Raw genomic sequence first — 11,101 nt, 5'->3', positions numbered from 1 at the left:
CGATGATTTCGACGAAAAGAGAGAGACACGGCACTATAGAGAGATCTGTGTTAAAGATACCCGGTTTATGGTTTGTCAGTCGCAGTGTTTTGCTTAGGACTGTGCGCGAAGGATGCAGCTACTGTACTTGTAAATTATCTTGTTAGGGGAATTGATACATACTGTTTAAACATGTGATACTTGGTTTCTTGAAGTGGTAGTTTGTTAATGAGATAGTTATACTGGGTCAGGGGTGGAGAATAGGACAAGTAGTTATAGATGTGATGCGTAAATGTATATGCAGGATCAAAGATAATATTCTAGGAGGTACGATACGATCCGAACCAAAGACGAGTTATTCTACTTGCCCCTAACGAATGATCTATAAATGCGCGAGCATAGGCTATTCTGTTTTTACGGGAACGGTGTCCTTAGTATTGTATTGGGTCGAGTATATTTTTGAGTAAAACCTAGCTTGGTACTCAGGTATTAATTATATAGCAAAGCAAGCAAGCAAGCAAGCAAGCAATTCCTTAATTAATACAACAATGTATTAGGTACGCTTTTAATGTTATGTCAAGACCTACACCCAGACTAACCTGTGTATTTCCATGGCGTCAATAGAAGATTTATACTCAAATCTTCAACATCACTGTTCATTATCAACTTCGTAAGCCAACCGTAGTACTAGCTCCTAGCTAGTAGACTACAGCATCAGCAGGGTTAACAAGGAAGTTATAAGCACACAGCTTATAGGTAGTTAATCGGCACTAATCACTTCATCTCATCTCGTCGTCAAGCCGTAAAGATATGGGTGATAAAAAGCATACGGCGTTCTCAGCCCTATGCGTATGTTTATGTTAATGTTAGTTAACTTATCTTACTATCGTAACCTCATCCGGCTTGCCCCCTGATGCCAATTCATCGTGTCGGCCTACCCAGTCGTAGGTAATCGTATTCAGCCGTATCACTAGGTATTCTCTTCCTCGTACCTCGTCTCAGCCCGCCTTCACACTTCATACGGCCCCTACTTCTTCTGTCTCTTAGCGCTCTTATCACTGCTGGCGCTCAGAACGCTGGCACTTCTCTTATGCCCATTGCTGCTTTCCGGTCGCAGCCCCTTATCCGCAGCCATGCTCTCCGTATCATCTGCATTTGCAGTTCCACCACTCTCGTCGTTAACGTCTCCGTTCGTTGCGCCATTAGTCGCAGATGCCTCGCCATTAGTCGTCCCAGCAGCATCTTCGTCGGCCACGATACCTTCTTTCTTATCCTCGCCATTTATCGTAGCAGCACCTACCGACTGCTTAGATTTACCTTCACTCTCTGGCTGTGAAGGGGCCAGTGCTTTCTCGCGCTCAGCCTTCTTAGCTTTCTCGAGCTTAATCTCGGCGTCAATCTTGTCGTTCATCTTTCGCATGTCTAGGAGCACGCCGATGGAATTGAGCAACTTCTCCATTTCCTCTACTACTGCCCTCGTAGGCATGTTGAGTCTGCTCGGGATATCTAGCTCGGCTAGGGTATTGGTAATACGCTGGTGTTGAGCGTTACTCTTTGTTGTGAGGATCTTATTTATTCGTTCATAACGGAACGTTGGCCCTGAGGGCAAACGATCATGGTGTGATACGCCGTAGATTTGCTCTTCCTGTTCGGTGAGCTTCTTTCTCTCGGGTTGGGCACCCTTCTTGGCAGGACGTTCGGGACGCTCGCCGCCTCCGATAGAATCACGATGACCCGCTGATGAAGCTGCGATGCTCTCTCGGCGGGTTTCTGATATCGGAGTAGAGTTGGGGTGATTAGAGGGGTGTGCTGAGGGGTGAGCTGATGCGGGCGTGTTCGCGCCGTTAGCTTCCATAAGTGACTTTCGTTTTTTAGTCTTGTCTACATTCATGAGATTCTGAAGAAGTGTCTGCAATCCAGCACTGGACTTGAACGCATTGATATCTTGCTCCGTGTGTGGATAGTCAAGGCGGTTGTAAAGCTCACGACGTTCTTGGTTGAGCTTCTCCTGGCGGGCAAGTATTCGGCGTACTTCAACAAGCAGCAATTCTTCTTCCTGAGCTTCGTCCCTAGATCTAGACAAGGCTTCTGCTGCGAACATCTTTCGTTTTGTCTCCGAGACGGGGTTAAAATTAGCCATGACCTCATGAAGCGCAAATTCAGCTTGGGTCATATATTGAACAGGCTTTTGGACAGCCATCATCTTTGCCGCAACTTCGTAATATCGAGCCTTTAAATCCTCCAAAGTCCGCCCCTTAGGTGCCGGGACTACAGCAGTCTTAGGGTCGGTAGTGTCTGCCCCCTCGCCATTTGTTATATTATCGTCTAGCTTCGGTTGATAATCATATCTATCCCATATTAGAGGCCACCTAAGGTCGAAGTCTCTAGCAAGATCGAATAGGTAATCTGTTTCATCCTTCGTCCATTCATCGCTCTCTAAGTTGGACTTGTATTGGTCGTCGCTGTATTGAGGAATGTCCACTTGTACGTTAAACTTAGAAAACCCCGAGTCTTCAAGTTCCACCGATTTATCTTCCACGTTAGTCCCATTCTCTCCGTCTTGCTCATCCCGCAGTCTTGTCTGATCTTCCGTCTGCTTCCTCCAATGCCGTAGACGTAGTGACTGATCGTTTCGCGCTGAGTTGCGGAAAGGACGTAATTCCCATCGCGCCGCCGGCTTCCTGCTTCCAAATCGCCGCTTTTTGAACGAAGATAACTCCGGGACAATTGCGATAGGATTATCGCCTCCTAAGTTTTGTACCTCCCTTGCTAAACCCTTCAAGCTCGGTCGAGGGACATTCGTCTTCTGTTTTTTGGCTGGTCGCGAACCAGCATCAAGCGGCAGGTTGAGGACATCGCGGACGTCGTGGGAAGCCATTTTATGAGGCTATTACTGAAGTTTCGGTAATTTTGGCCTTACTTGGGTTATTGAAGGGTAGGGATGACTACTGGAGGAAGCGGCGGGAGTACGAGATGGGAAGGGCGGGTTAATGGCCGAAAATGGAAGTATTAAACTATGTACGCGTAATAACACATGGCAGAAGAAGAATAAAGAGAGGTTCTTGGAGATAGTGTAGACTTCTCGGCGCGTTTATTTGATGTTTCGTTTGTTGGAGTGGATGACGCTATTTTACCGTGGAAATAGAGGATCGCGCATTGATTTTTGGTGGTGCAACGATTGATTGAGACTGCAAAAATTATTTGAACCTTATGCGTCAAAGAGGAGTATTGAAAAACAGGGGCACATCATAACTCGGCTGCTTTGGACTTTCCTTAGTTAATGGTTTCTTACCTAGCTTATGCCAGCACGTGACTGGTATATCAACTTATCGATATACCCATGTAAGTTTAGTGCTAGTGCCAACACCAGGGGGCTTCTTTCTATGTACATAGCAGTCCAGTTGCACTCAGGCCACTGGCAGCACTGTCTAACCCCTGTAATCCGTACAGGCCATTTTCTCGAACGTGGCACCTTGGAATTTATTAGAGTCGGCGAGAGCTTCACACGGCTGGCTTGACAATATAATCCAAACAACACCCTATTTGCCAACGCCCGTCGCCAACCATTCGGCCCAACCCAACCCTAAATAAGCCCCGATACGATCAATTGACAATAACATAGTCAATTCAACAAGTACGCTACCGAACAACTAACGATGAGGGTGCTTCTCCCCCTCCTGATGCTGGGCTCCGTCGCCCATGCGCTCTACTTCTTCCTCGACGGCACGAACGCGAAATGCTTCTTCGAGGAGCTGCCCAAGGACACACTAGTCCTCGGGCATTACCAGGCCGAGGAGTGGGATGACAACACACACGCCTGGGCCAAGCACGACGGCATCAGCATCTACATCTCCGTTATCGTTAGTCCCCCTTCCACTCCCACCCTTCCGCCTTAACATCAGTTCCTCCTCCAGCCAAGAACAGATGCGCGCAAAACAACCCAATCATAGCGATCCCACTAACCTCCCCTCCAGGAAATCTTCGACAACGACCACCAGGTGGTCTCCCAGCGGGGATCCTCGTCGGGCAAATTCACCTTCACGGCGGCCGAGTCGGGCGAGCACAAGATCTGCTTCACGCCGAGCAGCAGCAGCGGGCGCCCGGGCTGGCTTTCGGCCGCGCAGCCCAACGGCGGCATCAAGCTGACCCTCGACCTCGCCATTGGCTCCTCCGAGATCGAGTCCACCGACAAGACCAAGCTCATGGACATCTCCCAGCGCATCCGCGACCTCAACGCCCGCCTCCAGGATATCCGCCGCGAGCAAATCTTCCAGCGCGTAAGTTTGTTATTCTCTCTCTTCCCATTTAGGTCATTTTTATCTTCAGCAGAGGGGAGAAGAAGGGTGGTAGAAAAGGGAGGGGGGGTTACTGTCCATAGATCGTGACAGATTCGGTTTAAATATAAACCAAGAATCCAGCAACAAAATACTAACCCGATTCTCAAACCCACAGGAACGAGAAGCCGAGTTCCGAGATCAATCCGAGTCTACCAACTCACGTGTTGTGCGCTGGATGACCATCCAGCTTGTCGTTCTCGGTATCACATGCGCCTGGCAGCTGTCTCATCTCCGGTCTTTCTTCATCAAGCAGAAGCTTACTTAAGTCCGCGACCATCGTGTTGTTATCAGTAGGCAAGGGGAGTTTTGGTTTGTACGAAAGCTGTCACGGTTAACGCAGCTTACGGTAAACGGGAGCAGGATTACGAAGGCGATGATGCTTTGGGTGTTATAACTATGGCCGGTCGTTATGTATTGATTACATTGCCACGTTGGAACGGAAACCGTCTACTACTAGATGGACTCACTTGTCCTATTGAAAGAATCTTACAGTCAAACTGTTGTGAATTTAGAGACAGATTAGCATCAGAATATGTCTATTTTCAGAGGATGCTATCGGTAGTGACGAGCTCATATTAATAAATTACGGGAGTGCTAAGGCCAGCACGGTTCAGTATCACGTATCGACCGAATGCAACATAAGTCCCAATATATGTCTTTTTGAATCAACTTACGGTGCAACGCTCAACACCGAAATCATTATGAATCTCTTCTTTTCTGCCTTATACCTCCCATCTACCGACTCAACACCTCCATGCTTCTCAGGCACCGACTGCGAGATCCTCTCCTACTATAGTCACTCTGCGCTCCCCCTCCCCCATATACTGCTTCTGCTTAATACAAAACCCGTCTCAACCCTCGGGCCCTCCCCCCTGCTTCTTAATTATGAACGGTGTATAAAGGGATGGGATAACAAAAAAAACGAAACCCGATCCCAATGCTCGCCAACAGTGCAAATCCCACCAGCGCCGTGCTGCGCGCTACTAATTAAACGGCCTGTGTCTATTTCATGAAAACGAGAGTCGTGAAAGGAAAAGATATTCATTCGTGTCTCGGATAACGCCAAGCCTTGATCCTAATAGGAAATCATGTATTCGATTGGCCGTCTTCCCGGGGCTCTGTAGGGGTATTATTCCGCAAATTTGCGTAGGGTGATCCAGGCTGCGATTCAACGTGTTGGTAAGTCTGTTGATTCAAACACACACATCGAATGTGGCAGCACTATCGAGGCTCTTAGCCCACGCAAGCAAAATCCATCGAGAAGATAACTATGGAATGACACACAACGACCAAGACTTAGTAGGATGAACACCTTAGACCAGGATGCATTAGTAGTAATAAAAATCGGCGCAGGAACTCCATCCAGGATCAATTCTAGTCTATAAGATCGCCAGTATGCCACGTTAGATCAGGTTTAGCCTATCATTTTATCAGCTTTATGCTCGTTGCTAATATAGGCCACGTTCAAACTAACCGCAGCAAAGGACCTTCATGAATTTCTGGAATCCTGTCGGTTGCGCCTCTGATGCCACTCCATTGCCCGCAGCCGGTGACCCCATATTCGTCTGGGGTGCCATCCTCGCTGGTAAATTTTGGTTGCTGTTCTGGAATTGGGCTTGGGTTGAAGGAGTTGGTGTAGCCATGTCCCGAAGGCCCCCCACCGCGCTACCTCGCTGCGCTGCCGTGGCGCCGAGGGCGTTTTGCCGGCGCTTGTCCGTCGGTCTGGCTGGAGACGGAGGTGGGGGCTGCGCGGCGTTTAAACGCTCGTGAGTAAGGCCGCCAGGGACGTTGATACGAGATTGATTGTGCATCTCTCTGGCAGAGACGCCCGGCTGCTTATTCGGGTTGTGGTAAGGTCCAGGCTTGTGCATAGCATCCCAGCCCTTGGACGACTCCTTGCTAATCTTCATCCAATCGTACTCGCCATCCTCTACCTCACCGGTGTTCTTCAGAGCCTGGGTGAATAGTTCACGCAGGTAATCGTAGTCGGGAGTATCTTCGAAACCAAGGTTTCTTACGTAAGTAAGGTACTTGTTAAACTCCTCAGGGAAGCCTTCACATAGATCCTTTATGGGTGTGGTTTGTTTCTTTTCACCAATCTTCTCGTATTTCTGCTTATTCGTCGCAGCCTTCAGGCCCTGCCACGGAAGACCGCCTCGAAGGAAGTACATAAACACATGGCCGAGAGCTTCTAGATCGTCTCGCCGTGACTGTTCGCGTCCAAGATGAGTATTAATACTCATGTATCGGGCGGTTCCGGACAAGGACTTTCGCTCTCGATACGGAATATGCTGTTTTGTCTTCGGGTCTCGGTACTGTTTAGCCATGCCAAAGTCGACGACGTGAATAACATTCGCGGCTTTGGTCCCAGGACGACCGATGAGAAAGTTGTCGGGCTTGATATCTCTGTAAATGAGATTCTTCTCGTGAATGGTTTGCACTCGGGAGAGCTAGAATCCAATTTAGTTCCTGCACGTAATTGACTCATAAAACTCCAGGGACGAATTACCATTTGCTTCGCTACCATTACGACGGTCTTGATGGTGAATCTTCGGTTGCAGTGGTCGAACAGGTCTTCCAATGACGGTCCAAGCAAATCTATGACAAGAATATTATGCAGGCCTTCCTGTCCAAAATAATAGACATTAGGGATACCAGCTAGGAAACGAAGCTTGTCAGTTACAAAAAGCATACTGATGAAACACATTAGTTGACTTACGGCATCCGACAAGAATCTTGTATGTACGATATTCATCTCGTAATTGCGGCGCATCGCTCTTCCGCGGTTCCTATCAAGCGTATGTGGTTAGAACTAGACGCCTTGTATGGTGCGGTGATTGAGTGTTGAGTATTGAGTGTTGACCAAGGGGCATAGGAGCCTTGCTGGCGGCAAATGAAAATAGAGTCTCATTTACTTACAAACTTGATGGCGACTTGCTGGTTGTTTAGTAAATTGGTGCCTTCGAAAATGACACCGAATGATCCTTCACCAATCTTCTTTCCCACCCTATAGTGGACGCCCACGACGTTTGACGACGAGGAGGCCATTGTGGATGTATGAAGCCGTTGTCGATTGGGAGTCGGGGACCAGCAGGAGACGGGAGCAACACGGTCGGAAGGGGGCTACAGGAGAGCGAGTGTCGCCTGGTCCGACACGAGTATCCTAGATACTCGAAACGACTCAGAAAACCCGAAAGCTCATCCCCTCGAGTTGTGTTTAAATTAATTATGACTCGAGCAGCTGAACTGACGGGATTAGTCAATCCTGGTAGGTGGTTGTTGGGTGAATTGATAGATCGGGATGGATTGAAAAGTGACTTGAGAAAGTGAAGATCAGGAAGGGAGGAATTTGGGGAGAAGCGGTCGGGGAACGGCAGTGGCTAGAGTGGCAGCAGAGTGGCTAAGGAAGTGCAAGTTGCAGGTGGCCCAACTGCGCCGCGACCCCCTTTAGCCCTGATCCAGAGTGTACCTAGGTACATGAAATACAATTGGGTCAATTAGGTACTTCGTACTAGCCAAATTGCAGCGTATTTTAGGCGGGGCCTAGGTAATTTTAGGTAGTGCTGGGGGGGAGGGGGTGGGGGGAGCCACCTGAATCACCACCGGAACAGAAGCTTTACTGAAAGCAGGCAGTAAAAAGCTGGGCATTGGGGCCATAGAGGCCAAGGCTCCAACTCACCTGGCCAGGGTCTTTAAATTCCAATCAAGACAAGTCCGGCGCAACAATGCGGTTATCAGTTGCTGTAGTGAATAATAATAATGGACGAATTACAAGTAAACGTCCTTTAGTAAATAAATGCACAGTTGGTTACAGTGACCATCTTTGTTAAGAAAATATTTCCTATAAAGCATATTTACAAAGGAGAAAAGAGTCCAAAATATCCATTGTATGTGTAAAGGGGAGAAAGACATACATACAAAATATCGGTCTGTCCGTTACATGGCCTGGACCCTTGAAGTTGTTATTAGTTTAGGAGCTATCCCAACCTTGGTACCTCCCATGCAGCTATGCTCGTTGTTCGGCAAAATTATTGATGCCCCTGGCTGTAAATCACAAAAGATGCATTTTTGTCCGGAATTTTAAACAGCTAAACCGATCTTCAAAATCGCATTTGCATCATTTAAATCTTCAATCTTCTTATGGGATAGGGTTAGGTTAGATTATCGCAAAGCAAATAAATTTGCAGGGCTTCCAAAAGGTTAAAACGGTCACAAAGCATCGCATTGACGATCAACCATCACGGACCAACAACTTTGCAGTACAAATGTATGAAGGGGGGCGTGAGATTGGGGTGATCCGGGCCAGACCTGACAAAGGTGCATTAGGTTTCCGTAGATATGCTACATATCATATATTATGCATTTAATTCTCAAACCGCCAATACTATAATATGTAGGTTAGGAGCTTAACAATATCATAAAAGGCCAATTCTACTATCAATTGTCTTTCGCCAGGCTTGCGAAGAAAACCCCCAAATCAAGGCTCTGTACCTGATATGTAGAGTTCATTGGCTATTAGAGAATTGAATGCCCCAGTTGGTTAGATCTCCATCAAAGCCAAGAGTTATATTCCACCAATTATTCTTGTTTTGAAATACCTGCCGACCCTTGAGACTCCAGCCAGTTTTGTGTTTCTTTTATCACCAGTTCACGATGCATTATGAGTAGGTAGTTATCTTGAACATAACTAACTACTAACTAGAATATCTATGACTTACTTATGTGTATATACTCTTTTCGGAGACAACGCCTATTCAGCTGGTAAGGCGGCTAATATCGTCGATCTAAATGCATACTAGATTTCAAATCCGATCGATCCGCTTGCATTTATCTCCAATTTACATCCGAGCTCTAATTACAAGCTTCCTAAGCGAGATAGCTAGCTGAACAATTCAACAACTACATTCTTCGCCCCGGACACAGCGTCATAAACTACTTAACATAGTGGATATTCATTCCAAGTTCGTGATATTGAGGCTCTCCAAATTGGCATACGCCCACTCATAAATCGTGGGCGGCCGCTTATTCAATAGGTAATCAAGATATTAAGACGAGGATACCCGAACTGTTATTGCCATCAGATAATGCGAAAAGCTCCAATGAGAAAAAACTTGCATACATCAACATTGTCGTCTTACATGAGCCAATTTCCTATTTCCTATGTAGTAAGCATACCTATTACATGTACACGTGTATATTTACACCAGAGCCGCCATAGCAGGTCGATCTGCCCTGGCAACTCAGAAGCAACACAGAAACAGTTTGCTGCGCAGGTCAGAGACACGTCGAATCCTACCCAATACTTTGCCAAGCTTGTCGACCCCATAGCTGAAAACAGCCTTACCATTGGTGCCGAGTTTTTCCGGGCGAAGCAGAGCTGAAATCGGAGCAAACATAAAACCTGTATGCAAGGATTTCACACTCAGCCACCAACATGTTCCCTGTCGGGATCAGAGCTGAGTGGCGCAAGTCCTGAGCCGTTGAGATATGCCTGGTCCCGATTTCTTGTTTTGACTTCATCCTATTTGATTATATCTAGCCTATTCCTACTCAATGATAAAAAAGAGTATGCAGATAAAGGTATGCGGATAAAGTTGCGTTCAATGCCGGCACTCCCTACGTTTCAACTGAGTCGCCAGAGGTTGCATCCCACTGTAAGAAGGAAAGACAATAGATGTTGTCTTTGTGTCTTAGAGCGGGCCTGTAAAACAAGCACTGCATACAAGACATGTAACTAGGGATGTGCTAGTTTACCCTTGTTTGTGTCTAAGTCAATTTATTTATAGTTCCAAAATAAGAGCCAGAGAAAAGTTACTGGGAGACAAAAAAAAAACCTCAACGCCAAAGATCGGCACCCACCATATACAATCATTTAGTATTTAGAATAGGTAGTGTTTTATATCCTGCCTTATACTATTAAGAGTGCTTGTCGAACCCTTAGCTATAGCAGTTGGGCTACGGTTGTCTCAACATGTGAAGCTTAGGAATGGTAAAACAGTTGCTGGTAGATTAGGTTAGGTACTTTAGGCCAACAGAAGGTGCTGCGTTGCCCAGCAACAACAACGCTCGAGATGGCCAAGGAATGCACTCAGACCTCAAAAATAAGCCAGCGGTATGCCTTGGGCCTGATCAGATATTTGAGTTACAGATCGCATCAAGTAAGATTCACTTAAGTAGATCATTCATGCATATAACTATACAGAAAAGTCAGAGTTGCAATTAGAACTAATCCCACAATTTTGGCATCCCCCATAGCTTTTAGGTGAGATCAATGAGAAAAGGAAATATATGGTTTAACATTTCGTCAAGAGATTTCACACTATCTTCCATGGAAAACATTACTACAGTAGCTTTTGATTACGCCGTACCAATGGGCTTGGATCTAATCTAAAGTCTCTGTTGTTCCACTTAATTAAAGTCTATTATAAAATATTATAAAACCTGATATGTCCAAGAAAGTACATAAATCACAGCAAGTGTGAACAGTTAGAGATATCACTTGTCATTGCATCACCCAACTTCCTTTCAGTTTATGATTTGTTTCTCCTTTACTGCCTATTTGCTAAGAATACTATGAAATAGATTGTTGTACCCATGATTTTTCACTCATCCCTCACTCTTGTACTTGAAGGCAACCATTAGATCATAGTCAGCATTCTAATGGCTAAAGATGGGAAGGGCATATTGTCGGTAATTATTTACAGAGCTAGATACATAATATGGCATAGCTATTCACAGTCAACATAGTCTTTAAGCTTAGCTTACATATAATACTTAGGAGGAAC

The 11,101-nt window shown here is 46.2% G+C and overlaps 3 protein-coding genes across 3 annotated transcripts; 1 reads left to right on the top strand and 2 right to left on the bottom strand.

Moving 5' to 3' along the window:
- Window positions 1-790: 790 nt before the first annotated feature.
- F4813DRAFT_360913 (uncharacterized protein) lies at window positions 791-3,205 on the bottom strand. The gene has a single exon (XM_049243458.1). It carries the CDS (start codon window positions 2,855-2,857, stop codon window positions 1,007-1,009), a length of 1,851 nt encoding a protein of 616 aa, XP_049099236.1. The 5' UTR covers window positions 2,858-3,205; the 3' UTR covers window positions 791-1,006.
- Window positions 3,206-3,551: 346 nt separating this feature from the next.
- F4813DRAFT_84767 (emp24/gp25L/p24 family/GOLD-domain-containing protein) lies at window positions 3,552-4,799 on the top strand. Its single transcript, XM_049248958.1, has 3 exons — window positions 3,552-3,839; window positions 3,954-4,256; window positions 4,432-4,799. Exons 1-3 carry the CDS (start codon window positions 3,636-3,638, stop codon window positions 4,579-4,581), a joined length of 657 nt encoding a protein of 218 aa, XP_049099235.1. The 5' UTR covers window positions 3,552-3,635; the 3' UTR covers window positions 4,582-4,799.
- Window positions 4,800-5,557: 758 nt separating this feature from the next.
- On the bottom strand, window positions 5,558-7,757 carry F4813DRAFT_84723 (casein kinase I). Its single transcript, XM_049248957.1, has 4 exons — window positions 7,236-7,757; window positions 7,036-7,105; window positions 6,826-6,974; window positions 5,558-6,766 (listed from the first exon to the last, which is right to left on the bottom strand). The coding sequence occupies exons 1-4, from the start codon at window positions 7,362-7,364 to the stop codon at window positions 5,786-5,788; spliced, it is 1,329 nt and encodes a 442-aa protein (XP_049099234.1). The 5' UTR covers window positions 7,365-7,757; the 3' UTR covers window positions 5,558-5,785.
- Window positions 7,758-11,101: the final 3,344 nt, after the last annotated feature.

This window comes from Daldinia decipiens (assembly GCF_022478715.1).
Source record: "Daldinia decipiens strain CBS 113046 unplaced genomic scaffold F4813scaffold_18, whole genome shotgun sequence".
In the NCBI taxonomy this organism is placed as follows: Eukaryota; Fungi; Ascomycota; class Sordariomycetes; order Xylariales; family Hypoxylaceae; genus Daldinia; species Daldinia decipiens.
This window is presented reverse-complemented; position numbering and strand designations above follow the sequence as displayed.